The following is a 26,607-nucleotide window of genomic DNA, read 5'->3' as shown; positions in this document are numbered from 1 at the left end:
GCCTTGACGGTGCCTCAGATGGCGACCCACCTCTTACCTTAGAGAGTGCAAGCTGTGAGCTCATGCGGCCCCTTGAGCACTGGAGAGCCCACCAGCTGGGGAAGCGACATTCAGTAGAACAGTGACTGAGCACTTTCCAGAACTGAGGGAAGCACGAATCCTCAGGTTAGAGAATTTCATGAATCACGAGCAGGAGGAATAGAAATATCCCTGCATGTGGAGGCACCATGCAGTCCCCCTGCCTCGGGAGAGGTGAACGCACCACATGGCCAAACACAAGTGACCCATGACCACTCGAAACGAGCCAATTACTTAAAATGACCCCAACAAAGAGCATAATGCACCCAGATTCTAAAATGCAGTGACACAACCTGGATGCTGTGACCCAGAGGGCAATGTGAGCAGCGGAAATAGGGCCAGTCTCAGGAGATCATTAAGAAAACATTAAAACTGAAATCCAGCCACACACGAGGCACACATACCTTGCTTGCCAAGTTGGAGTTTTACCCCAGGAGCCCAAAAAAAGGTTCAACGTTAGAAATTCTAACATAAATGCGTTAAAACAGAAAACCGTTGAGTGTCTTAATTCAACATATATTCATTTTTTAAAAAGATGGAAAACAAACAGTGCTGCAATGAACATTCGTGTACATGTGTCCTTATAGTAGAACGATTTATAGTCTTTTGGATATATACCCAGTAATGGGATTGCTCAGTCAAATGGAATTTCTATTTCTAAGGCCTTGAGGAATCGCCACACTGTCTTCCACAATGGTTGAACTAATTTACACTCCCACCAACAGTGTAAAAGTGTTCCTATTTCTCCACATCCTCTCCAGCATCTGTTGTCTCCAGATTTTTTAATGATCGCCATTCTAACTGGCGTGAGATGGTATCTCAGTGTGGTTTTGATTTGCATCTCTCTGATGACCAGTGACGATGAGCATTTTTTCATATGATTGTTGGCCTCATATATGTCTTCTCTCGTAAAGTGTCTGTTCATATCCTTTGCCGACATGGATGAAGCTGGAGAACATCATCCTCAGCAAACTGACACAAGAACAGAAAATGAAACACCGCATATTCTCACTCATAGGCAGGTGATGAAAAATGAGAACACATGGACACAGGGAGGGGAGTACTAAACACTGGGGTCTATTGGGGGGAAAAGGGGAGGGCCAGTGGGAGGGGGAGGTGGGGCGGGATAACCTGGGGAGAAATGCCAAATGTGGGTGAAGGGGAGAAAGGAAGCAAAACACACTGCCATGTGTGTACCTACGCAACTGTCTTGCATGTTCTACTTATGTACCCCAAAACCTAAAATGCAATAAAAAATTAAAAAAAAAAAGATGGAAAGCAGACTTTATTCAAGGAGGGCCAATGTGGTGGGGCCCCTGCCACGGGCCTTGCAGCAGGAGAGGGACTGGGCTCAGCTCCCCACGAAAAGCTTCTCACAAAAGAGGAAGTGGACATGTTCTTATAACATGGTCAGGGGTGTCCAGGAAAGGCCTGCAGCCCACGTCGTGTGGACTGTCAGAATCTGGGAGGGTACCGGCTATACTCCTGCATCTGACCTTGTCCTCGCGTGGCAGCCCCGGCCTGAGCCACATCTCTGGGTGGAAAGTTTCACATGTCTCCAGGAGCAGCTCCTCACATCCGTCCACCAGGCGTCTCTGTCTAGGCCGCCTCCCCAGCGGCAGCATGCTCTCACCTGCCAGGTGTCTTTGTCCAGGCCACTCCCCCAGCGGCGGCATGCTCCCTCCTGGCCACCTCCCCAGTGGCTGCATGCTCCCGCCTGGCCACTCATAGAAGGACACCATCCACATCCTAAGAAGGAAACTTCCCGACCTGAGCCCCCACTGGGCAGGCCCTCCTCCAACTAAAGATTCACCAGAAACTTCCCTGAGTTGTGCCAGGAACCAAGGGGCACCGTGTCATCTGCAGCCACCACAGACGCAACACTCACAATCCAGAGGTCAGGCAGGTCCCCGGTCATCCAGCACACGTGGCCCTGGGCAGGGCTGGCCGACTCCACACTCAGCCCCCACCCCGGGCACGTTTGAAGACTGAGGCGTGGGCTTGGGTGGAGGTCAGTTCATACCAGGGATCCTCCAGCCCAGCCACTGAGTCACGACTGTCCTTTCCCGAAAGCTTTCTCAGGCTGGGCAGGGCCCGCACAGGCCCACTGCAGCCAACAGACAAGGCCTCAGGCTGGCGGCGGCACGCAGGAATGCAGGCCCAGCTCCAGCCGGGTTGGAATGAACCCGTGGTGATTGTCCTGAGGTTGAAGGTGGGCAAGGCAGGCCTCAGCGTCTGGGTGACTCGGGATGAAGAGGACCCCTAGAGGAGGGAGCTGACCTGTCCGTGGTGTCCAACGTCCGCCTGGAGGATTTGTCAGAACTTGGTGCAAGGACCCCCCGGGATGGCCCCAGGCCTGACTCCAACCCCTTTACCTCTTGTCTAAAGGAACACCATGTGGCACATCGAGATCCAGGAGGGGCGGCTAGAGGCTTTCCGGACAGCCAGCCACGAGGAGGCAGAGGCTGCGGGGCGGCGGCTCCAGGTCCATGCAGCTGAGCAGCTCTGCAGGGAGCAGGAGGCCCTGGGGAAGGTGGAGCGGAACCATCTGCTGAGGATCCGGTAAGCAGCACCAGGCCTGCCTGCACCCCAAAGCTCCTGCCAGCCCCTCCGCCTTCTCCCCCAGGGGTCTCCAGATCCAGCCTCGCCCTCCACATCTGCCTGGCTCCACCTCTACCCCTCCCTGCCTCCTCCTAGCTTACTCCTCTGCCAGGCCCTTGAGTCCCTCCCAGGTGTTAGGCACCCCCGTGCACCTGCCCAGAGCCCCAGCCCTCCTGAGATGCCACGGCCACCAGACAGTCACCAAAGCTGGCCACCAAAGCCAGCCACTAAGCCGGTCACTAAAGCCAGCTGCAAAAGCTGTGCTCCAGCGAGACTGCCCCTCTCCTTTCCCTCCTGCAGCCCCATCCTCTTCCCAGCCAGCCCATTCTCTGGGCTCCCTTACACCTCTGGCTGCTCCTTCGCACCCCTCCCCCAGCTCCCACCCCCCACCGTGGAGCACTCAGGCCCATTCCCCATACATCCCCTGTCATGCATCCCCAGTGCAGCCAGGGCCCAGCCAACTACCAGGCCAGTCCCCAGGTACTCCACAGTCCATCAAGCCAGCTGTCCCAGCCTGCCCTGAGCCTCTGTCCTCCGGACCCCTTCCAGCCTCCATCCCCTCCCTCATCTCATTCCATCCCTTCAGCTGTCCAGGCCACAAATCCCTGTGGAATCCAGGCCCTGGCTGCAGACATTCACAGGGTCTGCAGCCCCTGCCTCCTCCCTCCCCATGGCACGGCTGCGCCTGCTCCATCCTCCTCCCAGACCCCCGCCCAGCCCAGATCAAATCTTGCCTTTGGTGGCTCCCTGGCACTAGAACCCCAGTGATGTGGAGAGTTTGACATCTGTGTGGCCCATGGCACCAGCCCTCCAGGGACCCTCGCTCCTCCCAAGGGAGGCTGTGCAGGACAGCGTCTCTGGGACACGTGCTCCGGCTATGCAGGGCCTGGAGGGCGGACAGCATGTGCAATGCTGAGTTTCCCTCTGACAGCCCCGTGGCCCCACAGGAAGTCCCTGCACACCCAGAAGGAGCACGGGCTCAGGCACCAGAAGCTGCTGGAGGACGCCCGGAAGAGCCGCAGGGTGGCCGTGCGGTTCCTGAAGGCCTCCCTGGGAAGGTAGGGCTTCTCCTGGCATTGTCCTTCCCTTCCATGCCCTGAGGGAAAAACCCAAGAATTCCAGTCACTTGCCTTTGTCTTGAAATTCCCTGATTTTATTATTATTATTTTGAGATGGAGTTTTGCTCTGTCTCCCAGACTGGAATGCAGTGGCACAATCTCAGCTCACTGCTCCGCCTCCCAGGTTCTCCTGCCTCAGCCTCCGCAGTAGCTGGTGTAGGGCTGCTGGCCCCACAGGGTCGTGGGGTGTCCCTTATGCTGTGCTGAGATGCAGGATCTGAGAAGTAAAGAGATAGGACACTGAAGAACTGGAGAAGAGCATCTGGACTCGGGGGGCCACACCACCTGTGAGCAGGGACAGGCGAGGCCCCGAACACCCAGAAGTGTCTGTATTAGGTACAAGCAGGTGGCAGGGTCGTAAGCAAGGTCATCATCTATAGGCTTAGTAATTCGGCATATGTAATCATGTGAGTTACAAGTGAGGGGGCCACCCCATTATGTCACCTGGGCAGAGAGGTGGGCCGTGCACAGTAGGGGACAGGGCCATGCCATGTGCAGTAGTAAAGGGTCATGTACAGAAAAGGGGTCCACCCCCATTAGGTCACCGAGGCAAGGAGGTGGGCTGTATGCAGCAGGTGTTGTGCACAACAATTCTTACCTGGGGGCTGGAGACTTCAAAGGGTTTCTAATAGAAGGACACTGTAAGCCGATACAGTGGGAGCTGACGGACTTGTGCTCTTCTCTAAGATATTTATGGGAGGATGATTTGAGCCAGCACAGAAGCGAGAAAAGACTGACAGGGTGTATGGCCGCAGTGACTGGTCACACCAGAGGGGTTCTTCTCCCTCGGTTACTTCCAGGATCTCAGGCCTGAGGCCCACTTTCCACAGGAACTGGATGCAAGGTACCACAGCTCCTTTATCAGGAGGAGAGGCTCCTGCTCCAAGCCTGCCATACAGCGTTTGCCCTTTCAGGGGGGGACACCAGCCCAGCCACCGCCTGGGTCTTTGGTTCTTGTCCTGGTCTGGCTGTTTCCCATGTGCTGCTTCTGTTCTGTGACTTCTCTAGGCATTCCTCCTACTACAGACTATTATATGGTTATATAGAAGGATTCTATAAATCAGCACTACATGTGTCCATACAGCTCCGACTACAACACCTGTATGATTATATAGAAAGATTATATGGGACTAAGTGTGATTATATATATAAGCTAGTATAGTAAGCAGTGAGTTACATGATTATATAGAAAGATTATATGAGACTAAGTGTGATTATATATATAAACTAGTATAGTAAGCAGTGAGTTACATGATTATAAAGAAAGATTATATGGGACTAAGTGTGATTATATATATAAGCTAGTATAGTAAGCAGTGAGTTACATGATTATATAGAAAGATTATATGAGACTAAGTGTGATTATATATATAAACTAGTATAGTAAGCAGTGAGTTACATGATTATAAAGAAAGATTATATGGGACTAAGTGTGATTATATATATAAGCTAGTATAGTAAGCAGTGAGTTACATGATTATATAGAAAGATTATATGAGACTAAGTGTGATTATATATATAAACTAGTATAGTAAGCAGTGAGTTACATGATTATAAAGAAAGATTATATGGGACTAAGTGTGATTATATATATAAGGTAGTATAGTAAGCAGTGAGTTATACGATTATGTAGAAAGATTATATGGGACTAAGTGTGATTATATATATAAGCTAGTACAGTAAGCAGTGAGTCATACTATTATAAAGAAAGATTATATGGGACTAAGTGTGATTATATATATAAGCTAGTATAGTAAGCAGTGAGTTACACGATTATATAGAAAGATTATATGGGACTAAGTGTGATTATATATATAAGGTAGTATAGTAAGCAGTGAGTTATACAATTATATAGAAAGATTATATGGGACTAAGTGTGATTATATATATAAGCTAGTATAGTAAGCAGTGAGTTATGCTTCAGGCACTAGTTGTGCCTGGGGTCTGTACGGTTCTCCTTCCTCCGTGCCCATGGGGGGGGTGTCACCCACAGCTGGGATTACAGGCATGCACCACCACATCCAGCTAATTTTTGTATTTTTAGTACAGACGGGGTTTCACCATGTGGGCCATGCTGGTCTTGAACTCCTGACCTCAGGTGATCCACCTGCCTCAGCCTCCCAAAGTGCTGGGATTTCAGGTGTGAGCTACCACGCCTGGCCCCCTGATTTTATTATTAAATCACCACCTTATCATCAAAAACCAGGAAATCTCTATTTTTAGTGTGGAGTTGCGGTTTCTTTTCCGAAGAGGACGGTGAGATGCCTAGGCATGTTCCTGCCGGGTCCTGGTGGCCTGGCCTTCCATGGCTGCACCTTCTGCCCATCCAAGCTCTTGTGTTGTCACCGTTGATTATGTTCTTGATGGAAATGGCAGCACCGAGGCTCCTGTAATTACACCCCACACAGCATCACTATGTCACTTCCTCCATTAAAAACGTGGCCAGCTGTCATGGCCCACGCCTCTGATCCCAGTGCTTGGGAGGCTGAGGCAGGAGGATCGCTTGAGCCTGGGAGGTCGAGCCTGCAGAGAACGGTGATCACATCACTGCACTCCAGCCTGAATGACAGAGTGAGACCGCCTCAAAAAACTTTCAATGTCCTTCCTCAGAATCCGGGAGCAAGAGAAGAAGGAGGAGCTGGAGTGCCAGGAGCACCTGAGGCAACGCATGGACGCGGTGGTGGCACTGAAGAGCAGCATCTCTGCCAGCCGGGTAGGCCCCGTGGCCCCACCTAGCCTCTCCCGCGGCTCCCTGCCATGTCTGTCCCTGGGCTCCTGCTCCTTGGGAGCCAGGCCCATGACCCTGGGCATCTGGGGCTGACCTGCACTCTTGGTGGCCCCTGGAGGTTCCCTGAGCCTGTGCCACAGATTTGCCCTCGAGTTCGGTGTGGCTCAGGGCCAGATGCTGGCATCAGGTAGCAGTCCAGCCCTGCTGTCACGGGGCCTGGTCTTGTGGGTGGAGAATGACATTCCCACAAGGCACGTGGAGGGCCGGGGCACCTCGAGGCCATGCCCTGGGGCCAGGGCTGGGGTTCCAAGCTGGGAAAATGGAGGGAAGAGTGGGAACAGCATCTGCAAAGGCTCAGAGGTGAGCAAAGGCAAGCAGGTGACGTGCAGAGACAGCTATAGCCCCATGCTCGTGATGTGCAATTGGCCAGCTGTCTCCCAGGGCATCTACGGGCATTGACATTGGGTTAAGGACACCTGTTCAAAGGAAAGGCCCAGTGTGTGTGTGTGTGTGTGTGCACGCGCACACACACACGCATGTGCATATGCATATGTGTAGGCGCATATGTGTGTGTGTACACAGGTGTGCATCTGTGAGCATGTGCATGTGCACATGTGTGCCTGTGTCAGCGTGTGCGTGTGTATGCAGGTGTGCATCTGTGAGCATGTGCATGTGTGCATGTGTCAGCATGTGTGTGTGTGCAGATGTGCATCTGTGAGCATGTGCATGTGTACATGTGTCAGCATGTGTGTGTGTGCAGGTGTGCAGGGTTCAGCATATGCAGGTGTGAGCATGTGTGTGTGCACAGTGTGCAGGTGAGCATGGGCATGTGTCTGCATGTGCTGGCGCTGTCACCTCACTGCTTTCTATTTCCAAGGACACATTGCGGAAGTTCCACGCATGGGGCCGTGCCAAGGCAGAGCTGGCAGAGCAGAGGGCCCAGGCTGAGAAGAAGGCAATTCTGGCTCAGGGTGGAGATGCGTTCAGGCACCTTATCCACCAGTGCCGTCGCCAGGAGTTGGAGGCCCAGAAGCGGTGAGGGTGGTGGAGAGGTGCCGCTGGGAGGTGCCCGCCCAGTCAGTGGGAGCAGGGAGGGCCAAGGGGGCCTCACAAGGAGCAAAGCTGTGCCCTCTCCCAGGGCCCCCACTTAGGCAGCTGTGGGGCATGGGAACAGGGGCTCCAGGCTGCCACCCTTGCCCTGCCTGGGCCTGACTCGGTCTGGCCAACCCTGCCCCTACCCTAGTCCACACCAACCCTTGGCCCCTTCTCCCCCTCTGGATTCTGAAACCCTGGCCCCTCTTGAGAGCTTGCACCTCCTGTCCCGACTTCTCAGGAGAACGGACTGGCAGGCTCTTTCCCAGCCCACCCAGAAGTATCCAGGGAGCCCCGGACCCCCAGCCTAGGGACATTTCCAGGCCCTTGCAGGGAATCTGGAGCTACCAAGCCTTCCTTGCTCACGCTGTCTGGGGCTGTCCACCTGGCTTCCTGGTGCCACTACCTTGGGCCCCCCTGGCCCCTCTAGCCAACCTCCCACCGTGACACATTGCCTCTGGCTTCACTCTCTGGTCTCCCCCAAACTGGGGCCCATGCTGCCCTCTCAGACCCCCACTGTTGGGCCCCACTGTGGGAACGACTTTCTGAGATCCAGACCCTCCTGCTGGGTTCCTACAAGTCCCCTCCCTCCCACTCGGTCTCGCCTTTCCCAGCCCTGCCCATAATGCTCCCTGGTGACCTCCATGCAGACACCCTGTCCCAGGCTTTGCCAGAAACTGCTCTCATCCTGGGAGCCTGGCCCTTTCTTCCCATCCCAGCCCCCCATGCACAGCTCTGGCCAATCACTGCTTCAGATCTGCCTGGGCAGGGCTCCTGGCCCTTTCTCTGTGAGGTGTCCTCCTCTGGGTGCCACAGAGCCCTAAGGGCATCCTCTCCACCTCCCCCCATGTGATGAATGGGATTTTCCACCACCCTGAAGCCTGCTCACCTGGGAGGGGGGCCCTGGCAGCAGCTCCACTGCCTACACGTCCCTTAGCCTGGCGCAGGCCTGGCATGTAGGAGGCACCCAGGAGGTGCAGCAACAGCAAGTGGTTGAGTGTCCTCAGCCTGGTGCCACCCTCAGTGGCAGCCCCATGCCAGCCTAGAAACAAGGGGGAGAAGCCCTGGGGGCAGCCAAGGCTGCTTGGGGACTGGGCTGCTAAGGCAGGCAGGGTGGGGCAGGGCTGGGCTGAGCTGGGGTTTAAGCCTGGATCCCCTGCTCTGGTCTCTGCCCATCTGCTCCCCACTGGAACTTGCGTTTACCCCAGGACCAGGAAGTTCCCACCTCAATAGCCCTGCTAGGGAGGACTGGAGACCCCAGGAGGGCCCTAGGGAGGGGCCACTGGGGCACCATCTCGCCTGGCAAGATGCAGGCAGGGGGCTTCTCTCGTGCCTCTGAGAATTGACTTCGCATAGGGCCTTTGAGGAGGAGCAGAAGCTCAGAAAGCAGAAGATTGTCAGTCGGATTCTGAAAGAGAAGGCTGAGGAGGAAAAGAGGAAGAAACGGCGTCCCCCCACCAGTGCCACGTGCCAGCCAACCCTGAGGGACAAGACCTGGAAATACATCTCTGACTTTTGTGAGAAGACCACAGTCCCAGCCAACATGGACACACTGGTGAGCCTGTGGACTGAAGCCACACACCTGGGGAGGGATGTGGGGCTTCAGGGCTCGGGTGTGGAGAGGAATCCTCTGAGGACCTCAGCACCACAGCTACCCTCTGAGTGGCGGCCACTCAGCTCAGGGGAAAGGGGACAAGACCCACCGCACGAGGGAGACCCACGGCCGCAGCATCCCCAGCAGGGGTCCAGTGTCCTCCAAGTCTCAGTGCCCCCACCAGGCCCCGCGTCACCCTCCGCATGTTCTTGCTCACCAGGTGGGGTCCACCTTGCCTGGCTCTGTAGAGAGCCAACTGCCAGGGAGAGGTGCTCGGCATTCAGAACGCAAGCCTGGGATCACCCTGCTGCAAAGACTCCTGATAGCACCCGGGGACAGCTTTCCTGTCACTCATTCATTTACTCACTCAGGCATTCATTCACTCATTTATTCACTCACTCACTCATTCACTCATTCATTCATTCCATCACTCACTCATTCTCTCATTCATTCACTTATTCACTCATTCACTCACACATTCACTTATTTAGTCATTCATTCCCTCACTCATTGATTACTCATTCTCTGACTCATGCCCTCATTCACTCACTCATTCACTCACTCACTCACTTATTCACTCATTCACTCACTCACTTACTCATTCACTCATTCACTCACTCACACACTTGTGCACTTACTCATTCCCTCACTCATTCATTCGCTCATTCATTCACTTACTCATTCACACACACTCATTCACTCACTCATTCCCTCACTCACTGATTCACTCATTCTCTCACTCATTCCCTCATTCACTCACTCATTCACTCATTCCCTTACTCATTCACTCATTCACTCACTCACACACTCATTCACTTATTCACTCATTCCCTCATTCACTCACTCATTCACTTACTCCCTCACTCATTCCCACACTCATTCACTCATTCTCTCACTAACTCAATTACTCATTACCTCACTCATTCACACTCACTCACTCATTCCCTCACTCCCTCACTCATTCACTCACTCATTCACTCACTCACTCATTCCCTCACTCCCTCACTCATTCACTCACTCACTCCCACACTCACTCATTCACTCACTCAATCCCTCACTCACTCATTCCCTCATTTATTCACTCAGTCACTTTGTCACTCACTCATTCTCTTACTCATTCACTCACTCACTCATTCCCTCACTCATTCACTCATTCCCTCACTCACTCATTTCCTCACTCATTACCTCACTCACTTATTCCCTCACTCTGTCACTCACTCATTCCCTCACTCACTCCCTCACTCACTCATTCCCTCACTCATTCACTCATTCCCTCACTCATTCACTCAGTCACTCCCTCACTCATTCCCTCACTCACTCATTCACTCATGCACTCTCATTCCCTCACTTATTCCCTCACTCACTCATTCACTCACTCATTCATTCCCTCACTCACTCAATCCCTCACTCATTCACTCACTCACTCATTCCCTCAGTCATTCACTCAACTCACTCATTCCCTCACTCATTCTCTCACTCACTTTTTCTCTCCCTCACTCATTTCCTCACTCATTCACTCAGTCACTGCCTCGCTCACTCATTCCCTCACTCACTCACTCATTCACTTACTCCCTCACTCATTCCCTCACTTATTCCCTTACTCATTCCCTCACTCATTCACTCACTCATTCCATCACTCATTCACTCACTCATTCTATCACGTATTCACTCACTCATTCCATCACTCACTCATTCCCTCACTCCCTCACTCATTCACTCACTCCCTCACTCATTCCCTCACTCATTCACTCACTCACTCATTCACTCACTCACTCATTCTTTCACTCACTCCCTCACTCACTCACTCCATCATTCATTCCCTCACTCACTCATTCCCTCACTCCCTCACTCATTCACTCACTCCCTCACTCATTCCCTCACTCATTCACTCACTCACTCATTCTTTCACTCACTCCCTCACTCACTCCATCATTCATTCCCTCACTCACTCACTCATTCCCTCACTCACTCATTTCCTCACTCACTCATTCTCTCGCTCATTCACTCACTCACTTATTTATTCCCTCACTCATTCATGCACTCACTCACTCATTTCCTCACTCATCCATGCACTCACTCATTACCTCACTCCCTCACTCATTCACTCACTCACTCCCTCACTCATTCACTCACTCATTCCCTCACTCATTCACTCACTCATTCCCTCACTCACTCATTCCCTCACTCACTCATTCCCTCACTCACTCATTCTCTCACTCATTCACTCACTCACTCCCTCACTCACTCATGCCCTCACTCACTCATTCTCTCACTCACTCATTCCCTCACTCACTCATTCCCTCACTCATTCACTCACTCATTCCCTCACTCATTCACTCATTCCCTCACTCACTCATTCCTTCATTCACTCATTCATTCCCTCACTCATTCACTCATTCTTTCACTCACTCGCTCATTCTTTCACTCACTCCCTCACTCACTCACTCCTTCAATCACTCACTCCCTCACTCACTCACTCACTCATTCACTCACTCACTTACTCATTCTCTCACTCACATGCAGGGCCTGCTTCCTGTCTACTGTTTCTGCAGGCAACTGCCTTCAGTTGGAGGAATGTATATTCGTTTACATTTCCCTCAAGGTGTAGGGTAGGGGTGGACGATGGCCCTTTCCTGAGCCTGGCCCAGTGCTGCAACTTTGTCCTTGTGTACCCCAAACCCTGAAGGTCAAGGTCACTGACCTGACAGATGCCCTGCTGGGAAAGAGCAGCCTCAGCCTCCCTCAGCTTTGGCCTCTGCAGGGTCTCGGTGGTGCCCCTCTGGGCTCCAGAAAAGATCCTTTCCTGCTCTCCAGCTTCCCAGTACCCAGGCAGAGCCTCTGCCCCGTCCACCCCTCACTGCCAGTCTCACACCGTGTGGCCTTTGCACCTGGCGAGTCCTCTGCCGGGAGCAGAAGCCCCTCCTTGCTCCAGAGAAGGTTCCCCGGCCCCCGCCCCCACCTGTGAGCTGCTCCCAGTGATTCTCTGTGGCACCATAAGTCCCACTGCACAGGTCATGGTCAGCAGATAGCAACACATTGGTCCTGTCCAAACTTCCTGTCTGTGGCTCCATAGGATGGTCCCCAGGAGGAAGAGCTCTGTCCCCTAGCTCAGTGCTCCTTTCTCTGGCAGATGGGCTAGGCCCAGTCCCCAAACTCATTCCCAGGAGACCACCCCCGCCGTCCTCCCGGGGTCAGCTTGAGGGCTTGTCCTGGGCATGGTTTATATCAGGAAAAATGAGAACGACAAGTGCCTGAGGTCGACACCAAGGGTTCCAGTCCAGGAATCGGAACGTTTTCCTACCAAAGGAAATATTCTGCAGACTCTTCTGAGCATTGTAGAAAAATATTTCATAATGTATTAAAATACTTACATTTCAAGTAGAAAAAGTTACCAAACCACGTGCACCACTGTCTCCATGCAGAGTACACAACTCGGAAGAGCAGGGCACGGGCTGGGGCTGCATGGGTTTCTCTTCCCTATTCTCTGACCTGAGCGTGTCTTCGCGGCATTCCCCTCCCGACCGCAGGCCTGGGAGGCGGCTGCAGGCTCCAGGGCCTCCCGGTTGGTGGAAGTCGTCTCCAGCGAGTTCATGCAGGCGAACCCCGCGGCCGATGCCGAGGAGGAAACGTTAGCTGAGCCCGAGATCTCTGGGCTTTGGAACGAAGACCAGAAGCAGTTCCAGGTACCGGCTCCTGCTCCTTTAGACGCCTGCAGTGGGAGGACCCCTCGCCTCTGTTGGCAGCTCCCCACCTCCATGCCCGCCCTGCCCACACCAGCTGCTGGAGGCCTCTCCCACTGTGCCTGCATCTCCCACCACCCCCTCCCGCGCGTCGATGCCCCCACCTTCCTCTCCACACTCAGGCCTCTCCCCCTTCGCAGAGCCTGGAGGGACCCCAAACTCCCAGACAGCAGCAGGGCCACCATGGTGTGAGGGGAGGGACGTGGGGCTCCCAGGCTGAGCACTACTGGAGCAGCAGCTTTCTAGAAAAAGCAAGCAAACTGTGACGGCCCCTGTAAAAAATACACCCCATCTGGCGCTAGAGTTCTGCGGCCTCTGAAAGAGCAAGACTCAGTCCCCACAGCAGGCCCAGACTGTGGCCCTGTCCCATGTTGGGGGGCAATGTTCGCCCCCCAGTTTCTGTAAGCACTGGCCACCTCTGCTGTGTGGGCAACGCCACCTGGTTCTGCTGCTTCTGGGGATGCTGGGCTGACCAGGACGGTGAACAGCAGGCAGCCAGAGCCACCACCTGCTCACTCAGGACCCCAGGGGAGAAGGCAGCCACTGGACAAGAGGAGGGTCCCCAGCTGCACCCCCAGGAAGCCAGGGAGGAGGCTGTCCAGTGGTCAGGCACAGGCACCAGCAGGGGCAGCCCAGAGCCAGGGCCCGGGCAGAGCCCACGAGGCTTCCACCACTGAGCCAGTTCTGCTTCTCCTGGTTGCTGGTGTTGGCCAGGGAAGTGGCTTTTCATCCTGAGAAAGACAAGTTTGTGCCGACACCGCCCGCTGTAGAAAACTGCTTCCTTATCCTGATGTAACAATCTGGAGGCTGGGCGCGGTGGCTCACACCTGTAATCCCAGCACTTTGGGAGGCCGAGGTGGGCAGATCATGAGGTCAAGAGATCGAGACCATCCTGGCCCACATGGTGAAACATCGTCTCTACTAAAAATACAAAAATTAGCCGGGTGTGATGGTGTGTGCCTGTAGTCCCACCTACTCAGGAGGCTGAGGCAGGAGAATCGCTTGAACCTGGGAGGCGGAGGTTACAGTGAGCCAAGATGGCGCTGCCACACTCCAGCCTGGCAACAGAGCGAGACTCCGTCTCAAAAAGAAAAAGAAACAATCTGGAAAGCCCCCGCTCCATGTGATCTCCCAGATACCTGCCTGATACCAGATACCATTTCCCCATTTCCTTGTCCGAACGTGAGGGCTCCCTGACTTGTCAATGGAGCAGAAAGTCAGTTGATCCCTCGGGGCCTGCCTGTTCCCAGCTCCCAGCTGGTGGCGGCTGGCGGGACTGGGCTGTCTGCTCTGCGAACTGCTACCCTTGCCTCTGCACTGCTACTAGCACTGCCCAGGTGGAGCTGCTGACAGCCCAGCCTCTGTCTCTGTGACCCCAGGTGCCCAAGGAGCACTTGGACCAAAAGCCTGTGGGGGGGACAAAGATGGACAAGGACATTTTGGCACGCACGGTGGCGCAGCTGCGGAGCAGGGTGGTCCAGAAGCAGGTGGTGTTGGGGCGTGAGTTCCAAGGACGCCCCTTCAACAGCAAGCCGGAGCTCCTCCACTTCAAGGTGAGCCCACGGCAGGGCCAGGCAGCAGCGTGGTCAGCGAGGAAGCCCCTGCCACAGCCTCACCCCTGGCATCTTCTGCTTTTTAACCCTGGAAAACCCAGGGGCTTCCTCAGAAGGTGCAGGCCAATCTCGGCCCTTCTCTCCAAGGAGGCAGAGGGAGAAGGTCCTGTCTCCATGGAGGGCTGGACGCCAGTCCAAGGGGTAAATCCTGGGCAATGGGGGTGCTGTGGCCCTGAAAGGCCTGTGCCACTCGGGACAGGATGTAGTGGGGCAGGGTGGGGACACGTGAGGCTGAGGTTGGTGCCTGGATGCCTCCGCCAAACTCTGCAAGACAGAGCGGGCCATGAGCTACTGTGTTTTACCCCAGCTCAAGCCCATCCATGGAGTCAGGGGCCCACCCTGGAGCCACCATGTTGGAGCCTTGCCTCTCACTGTCACCCGCATGGTCCCAGCAAGGGCTGTCCTGCCTCAAGTGGCAAAGGCTCTCCCGAGACAGGTTCCCACACCCCGTTCTTCATGCACCCCAGGGGCCTCTCTGATTCTGGGGAAAATCCTTGGGAACTGTCCCCTGGGAACCTCTCCATGGCTGGCAAACCCTCACCGGTGGTTACCCTGAGGCAAAGCCTCTTGGTGCTCACCACACAGCCCCCTCTGACCCACTCTGAAGCTGCTGCCTTGGCCTTTCCCCAGGACTTTGATGTTGGCAAAGTGTACAAGAAAAAGATCACGCTGGTGAACACCACCTACACGATCAGCTACTGCAAGCTGGTGGGCGTGGAGGAGCATCTCCAGGACTTCATCCACGTAGAGTGAGAGGACGGCTCAGACAGGGAGGGCCACAGGCAGGGACAGCGGGGGTTCAGAGCTCCCTTCAGGTTCAGAACATGAAGGGCATAAGCCCTCAGGTCCAACTTTCACGAGGATTCTGTAGAGGGGCTCCTCTGTCTTCTTGTGTCAAAGTCATCCATACCAACCCCATTTCCCTTCACGAATGGCTGAAGCTTTTGTCCGGCTGCCTGCGTTTCCTTTTGTCTTTGTTTTGTTGTTGTTTTTGTTGTTTGAGACAGAGTCTCACTCTGTCACCAGGCTGGAGTGCAATGGTGTGACCTCAGCTCACTGCAACCTCCACCTCCTGGGTTCAAGAGATCCTCCTTCCTCAGCCTCCCCAGTAGCTGGGGTTATTGGCACACACCACCACTCCCAGCCAATTTTGTATTTTTAGTGGGCACAGGGTTTCACCATGTTGCCCAGGCAGTTCTCAAACTCCTAACCTCAGGTGATCCATCTGTCCTGGCCTTTCAGAAAGTGCTGGGATTACAGGCATGAGCCTCGGCACCTGGCCAGAGTTTCCTTTTGTATTGTTATGTTTTGATGTCGACCATTCTAATAACTTTCCCTGGAAATTAGCTAGTCTGTTCAGTGTCAGGGTTAAAGCTGTCTTCATGCCAGCACTCTTCCATGAATTATGGCTACTTTTACCCTGTAACAACGTCTCTGTTTTTCCCTTGCAGACTCCACTTAGGTGTATGTTGGATCCTCTTTGCTGTCTTTCTTGTCTGCTGTTTTCCTTCCAGTTGCCTTCAATACTTTCTGCTTTCTTTTTCTTTCCTTTTTATTTTTTATTTTTTGAGATGGAGTCACACTCTGTCACCCAGGCTGGAGTGCAGTGGTGCCATCTCAGCTCACTGCAACCTCTGCCTCCCAGGTTCAAGTGATTCTCTTGCCTCACCCTCCTGGGTACCTGGGGCTACAGGTTCCCACCACCACGTCCAGCTAATTTTTGTATTTTTAGTACAGATGGGATTTCACCATGTTGGCCAGGCTGGTCTCGAACTCCTGACCTCAGGTGATCCACCTGCCTCCACCTCCCAAGTGCTGGGATTACAGGCGTGAGCCACTGCACCTGGCCGAACTTACTTTATTTTTAAGAAAGTTCTTTCTCTTCTGCTTCCTGTTTCCGGCCAGTTTTCTGTTTGTGGATGGGTTTATAGGTGCAGGATGGGTTTCAGATTCCCAGTTTAGGAATTTCCACTTCCACTAGCATTGTGAACTGTGAAGTGCAGCTTCTGAAATGAGGCTCGACAAGGGCAGGACCCTAATTCCCCGCCCCCTTGCTGCCCAGGCTCCAGAGGGGCCTCCCCTTCTCCCACCAGGTGCCTTCCTGAGGCTGCCCCCATGGGCTTGTGAGCTCTGATGGCCTCTCCCTGAGATCCACACAAACTGGAACTTAGTATTTTCCCATGGAAGCTGTGTGATGTTTCTTTGGGGAGCGGATTTCAGGCCTGGCTTAAGGTCTCTGTTCCCCTCTCCTTCGTCTCTTCCCAGAAGTTTTTCAGACCCTCATAGCTCCCTGGGAAGGCGGGTGTAGAGAAAGCTTGCTGGAGATTGGTGTTTATTTTTTGCCTTAGGGTTAATTTTAAGTCTGGGGGGTTCTCTGTCTTCGAGTTGGGTGACAGCATGGATTTCTGCAGCTCACCTGTGTCTCTTATTGATCTGTGTGGTTTCTACAGGGCGCGTGCAGAAGTGCGTTTAGGTGGCCACTGTGCTCTCAGCTGCCAAGGCACTCCTCCCACGCTGGGATGAGAATTCCTTATGCACAGTCACTCTCTCTCCACAGGTTGAGGCCACCACTCTCCTGCCTTCTGTCTCTATTGCTGTAGTGGGAGGTGGCCTCAGTCCAGGGGTTGGTTTTTTGGAGGATTCATGGCTTCCTACCTGCTTGCTCCAAGATTCTCTCTTCCTTGACATCCCACAGCTCCAGCTGCGTCTGGTGTGGCTGATTTTTCTTTTTCTTTTTCTTTTTTTTTTTAGACAGAGTGTCACTCTGTTGAGAGGCTGGAGTGCAGCAGCATGATCTCGACTCACTGCAACCTCCACCTCCCGGGCTCAAGTGATTCTCCTGCTTCAGCCTCCCAAGTAGCTGGGATTACAGGCGCCCAGCTACTTGGGAGGCTGAAGTGCCCAGCACCACGCCTGGCTAATATTTGTATTTTTACTAGAGATGGGGTTTCACCATGTTGGCCAGGCTGGTCTCGATCTCTTGACCTCATGATCCGCCCGCCTCAGCCTCCCAAAGTGCTAGGATTACAGGTTTGAGCCACCGCTCCTGGCCTGGTGTGGCTGATTTTTCTTAGACCTCACTGTCCTCGTGAATCTGAAGATTCAGATCTTTGAACAATTTTGGGGCCTCCTCAGCCCCAGCTCTCCGGGCACGGCCCCTCCCCAGCACATTCTCGTGCTCTGTCCCTTCCTCTTCTGAAAGCTCCCCATCCGGCTGGGAATCTCTCGTCTCTTTTCCGCGTTGGGCGGCGCTCTGGGTACCACTTGCCCCCGCACTGCTTCTGATCAGCATTGGAATTGCTCACGAGTTTCCTCCTCCGCTGCCCTGGCCCCCGTTTCTGAGAATGTCGAGCTCCGTTTTGGATGAGTCTGCATTCCTCCAGTTTCTCGTTCTTTCCTCACGTCTGGAATTCTCTGCTTCCGTCTCTTACCATCTTGCCTCTTGCCTTCTCATGTCTCCACTCCACACATCCGTCGTCTGAAGGGTTTGGAGCTCGCCCCGCGCTCTGCTCTGCTGGTCTGCTGGAGGCACAGGCGTCCGTCCTCTCGGATTCTGCTCCTCTCCCTGGCGGGCTCCCTCCCGGGCTCTGCGCAGTCCTCACCAACGCCCTTCCCTCCTGATCCACTGGAGGAGCTTTGGGTTTGCTCCTGCTGGTGCCATGGGAACGTTGCCAGCCAAGAACACACTGTTGTATGACATTTTACCTTGTGCATTTCTAAAGCAAGCACATTGGGTAAAATCCAACCTTGTGAAATAGGCCTGGCGTCAGGAGTTCTTGGGGAGATGCTCCCTCACCCATATCTGGGCCAAGACAGACCCGCTCCCTCCAGTGCCCTGAGCAGCTGGGGCTATTTTTCTGGTTCTTTCCCTGGAAGGGGTTGAGAGGGTCCTGACTGGCTCAGGGGTCCGAGTTCCAGCTCTCTTCCTGGCCCCTGCCCCCACATTGGTATCAAAGCCCTAGAGCCCTGGTCCAAGGCCTGGCACCTGTGCCCAGGGGAACTGCAGACTCACTGACCCACCATGTCCCATTTCCTAGCAGTTGGCCCCGGGAACTTGCCTCACACCTTCATTCCTTAACTCACTCATTCCACAAATGTTTGCACGCGCTAGAGCGTCCTCCACCTGCTGAGTACTGAGGGCAGCAGGGGACGCAGCAGACCCAGCACTCCCCAGAAGGAAGGCAGCTGGGCAGGGGTGCAGAGCCAGGAAGGGGAGGAGCCCGGGAGCTCCAACCTGACTGCACTCCTGGCGGGGAGACAGGCATTGGTCCTCTGCAGCTCTGATCCTGTGTGCTGTGGGTCATGTTCTGACTGCGCTCCGGGCAGGGAGGCAGGCGTTCACCCTCTGCCGCTCTGACCCCGTGTGCTATGGGTCATGTCCCGCAGCTTCAACCCCCCTGGTCCCCTGTCAGCCGGAATGTCCTGCGAAGTGCTTGTCACCTTCAAGCCCATGGTGAGTCGAAGGGGCCATCAGTTCCCTTGAAGGAGAGGTGGTGATGGGTGGAGCCTGCTGCTCCGTGGTGGAGGGAGGATGCACTCGGCCTCTCCGTGAGGGTCGCTCGGGTCCCGGTTTTGCTGTTTTATTTCTAGTCCTTCGGTCGGGCAGAACCACAGCGCAGCTCCCCTGAGCTAGTGGCCGAGGGTGCACACTCTCGGGTCTGAGTCGGGAGGCTGGGATGTTCCAGGAAGCCTGCGGATGTATGGCCATCCTGGGGCACCCTGAGCCGACTCCTTCCCCAGGGTCTCCCACGCCTGGCAGGTGGCAGGTGGCCTCAGCCCAGGCAGTGTTGAGGCAGCCACGGCCTGTGTAACAGGCTAAAGTTACAGAAAGACTGGGCGTGGTGGCTCATACCTGTCATTCCGGCACTTTGGGAGGCCAAGGCAGGAGGGTTGCTTGAGCCCAGGAATTCGAGACCAGCCTGGGCAACATAACAACACCCCGTCTCTACAAAAAATACAATTGGCCAGGTGTAGTGGTGCATATCTGTAATCCCAGCTACTGGAGAGGCTGAGGTGGGAGGATCGCTGGACCCCAGGTGGGGGTGGGTGGAGGGAGGTTGCAGTGAGCCGAGAAGGTGCCGCTGCACCCCAGCCTGGCCGACAGAGCCAGATCCTGTCCAAAAAAAAAAAGTTACAGAAGTTTATGGTAGTTGAGGTTGTTTTATTTTCTCAGATAAACAAAGACCTAGAAGGAAATGTCTCATTTTTGGCTCAGACGGGCGAGTTTTCAGTTCCACTGAAATGTTCAACAAAGAAGTGTTCGGTGAGTTCAAGGTCTCGAAGCTGGCACTGCCTGGGGCTTCCTGGCTGGGCACCCTGGTGGGGGACGGCATCTCCTGGGAGGCAGGGGCTAGCAGGGAGCTCCCATCTCCACCAGGGGCCGGAGCCCCTCCATCCAGCAGCAGCACAGGTGGGCCTGAGCCGGGCCTTGGGTAGGGGTCTCTAACATGGAGCGCTCTGGAAAAACCAGACAAACCCTGCTTGGCGTGGAGCCTGGCCTGCAGGCCCACAGCTCAGAGGAACCCGCCACGTTCGTGTGTGTTGGAAACAGACGCTCGGTGCCGCAAAGACAGAGGATCTTTCAGCAACGCAACTTTTACTTCCTGGACTGTAGGAAGGGCACCCTCACTAGCCATCTTGTCATGAGTACAATGAACAAAGGAAAACACACAAATTTATCCCTTATGCATTTGGGGTTGCCCTTACTGCTGTGTCTGATCTCTGTTGGCTGGAGCCAGACCTCACAATCTAAACTAAAACCCAATTGGCTGACATCTTAAAACTTTTTATTCTATTTATTTATTTATTTTAATTTTTAAATTTATTTTTCTTTATGTCAGTCAGTTGACCTCAATCACCTGACCTCATGATCCACCCACCTCTGCCTCCCAAAGTGCTTGAATTACAGGCATGAGCCACTGCGCCCAGCCAAAACTTTTCTAAGTAGGTAAAAGCAATGGAGAGCTGGGACATGCCTGTGAGCACAGATATCTTGGTTAAAGTACAAGGACACAGAATGTACTATGTGCCTGTAAGCACAGCACGTGTAATGGCCACGTAGGATAGGGCTTAACAAAGCGTTATTAGCACACTTATTCTTTAACAAGGAAAGAAACTTTTAAAAGGAACCTTTCTACTTCCCACAACGTGAGAAGGTGCTGGTCCTTCCTGCAGCTCTTGGGGGCCCCCCTTCATTCTTTTGAATTATGAAAACTTTCAAGCCTAGTGGGAAACAGAGAGAACAGCACACTGAGGCTTGACCCACCTGCAACGCGGAGCCCCATCGTCGGCCACGGACACTGTGGCTTTTTCCACCCACTGCTCTATCTGTCGTTGCTGATCCACTTCAGAGTACATTAGTAAAATCGTAACACTCAGCCGAGCACAGTGGCTCACACCTGTATTCCAGCACTTTGGGAGGCCGAGGCGGGCAGATCATGAGGTCAGGAGATTGAGACCAGCCTGGCCAACATGGTGAAACCCCGTCTCAACTAAAAATACAAAAATTAGCTGGGTACGGTGGCGGGTGCCTGTAATCCCAGCTACTTGCAAGGCTGAGGTATGAGAATTGCTTGAACCCAGGAGGCGGAGGTTGCAGTGAGCCAAGATCGCGCCACTGCACTCCAGCATGGTGACAGAGTGAGACTCCATCTCAAAAAAAAAAAAAAAAATTGTAGTATTCAACACTCCACCCTTAGAAACGTCAACATGCATCTCCAGTAAACCAGGGACCCATTCATCATTGTCTATCCCGAGTAATCAGCTCACACCGGACCTGCCGCACGGCAAATGGCTCCTGGCTCAGCTGTGAGTGTGAGGCCCTGCGGCCGACCCCATCCAGGCTAGACTCCAGGGCTGTGGCTACAGCAGCACAAGCATCTCCTGGAAGCCGGTGGGGACGTCACAGCTCCTAAGAATTCATGGGCTAAGGCAGGTCCTACGGCCAGGGCCTGTGACGGGGAAGCAGGGAGAGGCCCATTCTCGCACTGGAGGAGGAACAAGCAGGGCAGGTGAAGGGCAGAGACTGAGCTCTGTGTCTGCCCAGCAAGATCAGCAGACGCCCTCACGGCCACCCATGATCTGGACCCCGCTGCCCCCAAGCCACCTTTGATGAGCACCCGAGTTACTTTCTCCATCTTCCTTCTTCACTGCGTGTTACTGTGGGGCAGGGATGAGTCACTGTTGGTGGCTTTTTCTCTGTTTCTTCGTGGATTCGCTGATGCTTACATGTTTGGTGTGCTCCAGTCACTTCAGTCTCCTTTCCTCTTGGCACTCAAGTGGCCTCGCCATGGCCCTGGCAGCTGCGGCCCCACTTGGGCTCCTGCAGGGACTGCCGCCGTCCTAGGGCACCCGAGCAACCCCTTGCCCCATGGCCTCCGCCTTCTCCTCCGAGTGGTGGCAGTTGGTCGCGGCGGCACTCCGCTGTGTGGGCTGGTGGTGAGTCAAGACTCAGGCCCAGGACATGGAGCACCAGGGCTGGAGGCATTGAGGAGTCCTGTCCCGCAGATGGCCAGGCCTCGGCTCCTTCCCGCTCAGCGTGGGAGCACGGCAGGAGTCTGGTGCTGGCCGGTTCTGCTCCGGATCCGCGTCAAGGAGCACGTGCGTGGCATGGCCCCAGGTGTCCAGCCGAGCAGCCCGGCCTCTCCCGACCCTTCGGCTCCCCTGTGCAAGGCCTTGCTTCTCCAGGGAGCTTCCTGGCCAGGGGCTGTAAAAACCCACCGAGCAAGGTGGCTCACACCTGGAATCCCAGCACTTTGGGAGGCCGGGGGGGGGTGGACCAAGAGGTCACAAGATTGAGACCATCCTGGCCAACATGGTGAAACCCCGACTCTACTAAAAATAGAAAAAAAAAATTAGCTAGGCATAGTGGCGGGCGCCTGTAGTCCCAGCTACTCAGGGGGCCAAGGCAGGAGAATCACTTGAACCCAGGAGGCAGAGGTTGCAGTGAACTGAGATCACACCACTGCACTCCAGCCTGGGCGACAGAGCAAGACTCTGTCTCAAACAAACAAACAAAACAGTAAAACACCTGTCTGAGCAAAGGGGCCAGCAGGACCCCGGCGCACGGGAAGGAGGCGGCCTCCTTTGGCTGGATCCTGGCCGGTCTCTGCTAACCACATCCATTTGTATCGGCGGCCCCCAGTCCTGGGTCTGGAGCAGGAGCACAGAGTGAAGAGTCTCCAGACCCCCAAACTCAGAGCCCAGAAAAGCCTCCCAAGAAGGGGCCCTTGGGCAGAGCCAAGGTTCAACCCCGGCCTGCATCCTTAGCCAGTGCCCAACGTTTCTGTGGCTCATGGACCACGGCGGGCGTGGTGAGGCACCGCCACAGAGGGCATGCTCCTGTTCTGGAAGGACATGCCCTGGGTACATGCATCCCAAGTGTGGCTGATCTTGCCCAGGAGTGACTTCCAAAGTCCCATGCCCAGTCTCCTTGTCTGGGCCCTACGTCCTGGCCCTGCATCCTCCCAGTGAACCTGGTTACTCTCGGCAAGGGGGGTCCTGCTTAATGTTCTTGAAACCAGAGTCACGTGTGCCTGGTCATGAGCGACACGTCTCTTTTCTGGACTGAAATGCGTACTGGGCTGTGCAGTGCACAGCACACAAGTGCTGGCCGCAGCCCTGCCTGGAGCCCTGTGCAGGCCTCACACTGGGCACCCTGTGGCCCTGCCTGTGGCCCTGGGTTCACTCTGTGTCCTCTGGCAGCTGTCCCTGGACAAGGAGCTCATCGACTTCGGCAGCTACGTGGTGGGAGAGACCACATCTCGGACCATCACGCTGACCAACGTTGGGGGCTTAGGCACGAGTTTCAAGATCCTGCCAGCTTCAGAGCCCTGTGAGATGGACGACTCCCAGTCCATCCTGAAATTAGTGAGTGTGTGCTCAGCCAAGGGGAAGTGTGGGGCCCTACCCCCCAAATGTAGTCCCATGTGGGTGAATGGGGGTGACGATATGAGGGTGTCTACAGTGGGCCTGGAAGGACAAGGGGAGTGCTGGGCCTCCTCAAATCGGCCTAAGCAGAAGAGGCAAGCTTCCGTAGGACACCTGTAATCACCTGGCCTCAGGGGCGGCGGCAGCAGGACACCCCCTTTCTCAGGCATGCAGTGGCAGGGGCACTGGCCAGCAGCTCCAGGCCCAAGGGCGCCAGGAGACCCAGCCTTCCCCTGATAGGTCTCTGAAGCCCCAGAGGTTGTGGGGGTGGGAGGGCTGGACAGGTGCACTCCATGGCCGTAGCTGCACCTGTTCCAAATGTGAGTGTGTCTTGTCCTATCAGAGGCAGGGGTGGCCCAGGGCTCAGGCGGAGGGAAGGCTCAGCCTACAGCCAGCCAAGGAGGAAGGTGGGTCGGAAGACATGGCTCCACACTCCCAGGCTGGGGCAGCACAACCCTGCCCACCCGGCCTACAGGGAGGGAGGCTGAGGGGTGACCCTGAGCCTCTGGGCAAGCTGCTACTGTGACCCACAACCAGGAAGGGTGAGACGGGGTTGGGGGCAGCAAGGAGACAGCTGAGGGGCCACGCTGGAGCCAGGCCTCAGCCCCCCATGCCTGTCGTCCCGGGAGTCCTGGCCGCTGAACAGGAAAAGGAGGTGGGAAACGTGGAAGCTGGATGCTGTGTTGTCCCCTCAGAGTAGCCTCCTGACCTATGAAGATAAAAGCGTGTATGACAAAGCCGCCACCAGCATCTCTGAGCAGCCGCTGGAGGGCCACGAGTTCTCCCAAGTGGACCTGCAGAGCCGGAGGGGGGCGGAGAAGCTGGACCAGTTGCAGGAGGAGGCAGAGCCCGAAGGTGAGCCGGCAGTGAGGGCCCCAGGGCAGCATTCCAGGGCCCTGAGAGGCCAGGGGAGGGCTGGAAAGTAGACAACCTTCCCAGGCCTTCGATGGTAAGTGGCGGTCAAGCAAGAAAACACTCATATGTGCCACTAAGTGTTGTTTTGGAGCAGATTGAAATGTGCACTCACGTTGACGCTAACAGACAGCTCGAAGGCCACCTCCAGCACTGGCCCAGCAGGCGCCCACGGGTGGGAATAGGCTCCTCAGTGCTCTCTGGACGGGCTGCACTTGGGGGGCTTCTGTCTACCTCTGCAGCTGTGTTAGATTCACACCAGCGGGAAGGAGTGCCGAGATACAGGAGGGCCTTGCCCTCCCTGTGTCTCCTACCCTCCCGCCTCCACCTCCAGGAAGCACTCGTCTCCTCCTCGCCTCTCTGGAAAGTTTTCCCACACGAGTGGAGATCCGGGAACCACCGGCTCCTCCTGTGTGTCTTTGTGGGTTGCGTGTTCCACGCCCTGGAGCTGGCGGGTTCACTGCAGCGTGTGCCAGCCTCAACCCCTGCGTGCGGTGTTTCCTTTCCTGAGCAAGCCTCAGGTTCAAGATCCTCCTCCCTCCAGCGCACGCTTGGGAGCAATTGTGGTGCACGCTGCTGCGTACGCAGCCACTCTGCACCCCGCTCCAGCCCATGTGTGAGTTCCCGTGGTGCGTGAGTTCCCATGGTGTGTGAGTTCCCACAGGGCACGTGCTGGGGTTTCCCACCTGTATCACAGGGCATAGCCAGCCTTGCTGGCACTAGCTAATATCAAAGTGAGTTCTTTTTCTATTTATTTTATTGAGACAGGGTTTCACTGTGTCACCCAGGCTGGAGTGCAGTGATGCAGTCATGGGGTCAAGCAATCCTCCTGCCTCGGCTCCTGGGTACCTGAGACTACAGGCGCACACCACCACACCTAGCTAGTTTTTATATTTTTTGTAGAGACAGGGTTTCACCATGTCTCCCAGACTGGTCTTGAACTCCTGAACTCACACTGTCTGCCTACCTCAGCCTCCCAAAGTGCTGGATTACAGACGTGAGCCACCTCACCCAGCCCACCAAGTTCTTTGTTGACCAGGCAGGTCTCAAACTCCTGACCTCAGGTGATACCCCCACCTCGGCCTCCCAAAGTGCTAGGATTACAGGCATAAGCCACCACACCTGGCCATCAAGCAGCTTTTCTGAACCATGGGAACTAACCATTGGAAGACTTCATTAAAATGTGGAGTCTCCCAAAACTATGGATCAATGCAATTCCAACCAAAATTCCAGGAAGATTTTTTAATGAAAATTGACAAGCTTATTGTAACATTTATATGGAAATCCAAAGGACCTAAAGTGACCAAAACAACTTTGAAAAAAAAAATTTTGAGGAGAGATCCAAGATGGCTGATCATTAACAGTTCAGGATTGTAGCTCCCAGTGAAAGCGCAGAGAACGAGAGGACACCACACTTTCAGACGAATTTTTGTCACTCACGGACCAGAAGATTCCCAGTGGAGGGGCCCCACGGGTCGCCAGCGTGACTCTTGTGGCCGGCGCAGCAGTTTTGCCAGCGCCTCAGTGCAGCAGCTCTTCATGCAGAGTAAAGGGGAGGAGATTCCCAGGCAGAAGAGCACCATCAGTCTTATCGCTGCTGTTTTGGCCAGCGCAGTGGGTTGCTCGGATTCCAGCGCTGGGAATCATTAAACTGGGCGTCCACTCAGAAACCCAACTAGAAAGGTGGTAATCATAAAGACGACAGATGGATAAATTTACAACAAAGGGAAGAAACCAGCCTAAAAAGGCTGAGAATACCCAAAATCAGAACCCCTCTCCCTCTACAGGGCATTACAATTCCTCGTCAGCAACGGATCAAGCCCTGATGGAGAAGGACTGTGTTCCATTATCAGAAGTAGGCTTCAGAAGGTGGATGATAAGAAACTTCTGGGAGTTAAAAGAACTTGTTCTAACCCAATGTAAAGAAACTAAGAACTTTGAAAAAAGGTTTGACAAAATGCTAACAAGAATAGACAATATAGAGAGGAATATAAATGAACTAATGGAGTTGAAAAACACAACACAAAAACTTAGTGAAATATGCACAAGTTTGAATAGCCGAATTGATCAAGCAGAAGAAAGGATATCAGAGGTCGAAGACCTACTTAATGAAATAAAACGAGAAGACAAGAATAGAGAAAAAAGGATAAAAAGGAATGAGCAAAGTCTCCAAGAAATATGGGACTATGTGAAAAGGCCTAAT

General features: G+C 54.5%; 1 protein-coding gene across 19 annotated transcripts in view; it reads left to right on the top strand.

Annotated features, from left to right (window-relative positions):
* The window catches only part of CFAP74 (cilia and flagella associated protein 74), an 84,260-nt gene that overhangs the window by 29,845 nt on the left and 27,808 nt on the right, over window positions 1–26,607 (top strand). For all 19 annotated transcript variants that reach the window (XM_078330057.1, XM_078330056.1, XM_035307393.3 and 16 more), the window contains 12 exons: window positions 2,467–2,640; window positions 3,627–3,737; window positions 6,408–6,510; window positions 7,403–7,560; window positions 8,974–9,172; window positions 12,739–12,894; window positions 14,331–14,504; window positions 15,195–15,313; window positions 18,951–19,017; window positions 19,738–19,827; window positions 23,268–23,432; window positions 24,188–24,347. In XM_078330057.1, coding sequence (XP_078186183.1) covers window positions 2,467–2,640; window positions 3,627–3,737; window positions 6,408–6,510; window positions 7,403–7,560; window positions 8,974–9,172; window positions 12,739–12,894; window positions 14,331–14,504; window positions 15,195–15,313; window positions 18,951–19,017; window positions 19,738–19,827; window positions 23,268–23,432; window positions 24,188–24,347 — 1,676 coding nt within the window. The remainder of the gene's footprint in view (window positions 1–2,466; window positions 2,641–3,626; window positions 3,738–6,407; window positions 6,511–7,402; window positions 7,561–8,973; window positions 9,173–12,738; window positions 12,895–14,330; window positions 14,505–15,194; window positions 15,314–18,950; window positions 19,018–19,737; window positions 19,828–23,267; window positions 23,433–24,187; window positions 24,348–26,607) is intronic.

This window comes from Callithrix jacchus, chromosome 7 (assembly GCF_049354715.1).
Source record: "Callithrix jacchus isolate 240 chromosome 7, calJac240_pri, whole genome shotgun sequence".
NCBI lineage: Eukaryota > Metazoa > Chordata > Mammalia > Primates > Cebidae > Callithrix > Callithrix jacchus.
The sequence above is the reverse complement of the archived record's forward strand: the minus strand, read 5'-3'. Positions and strand labels throughout refer to the sequence as shown.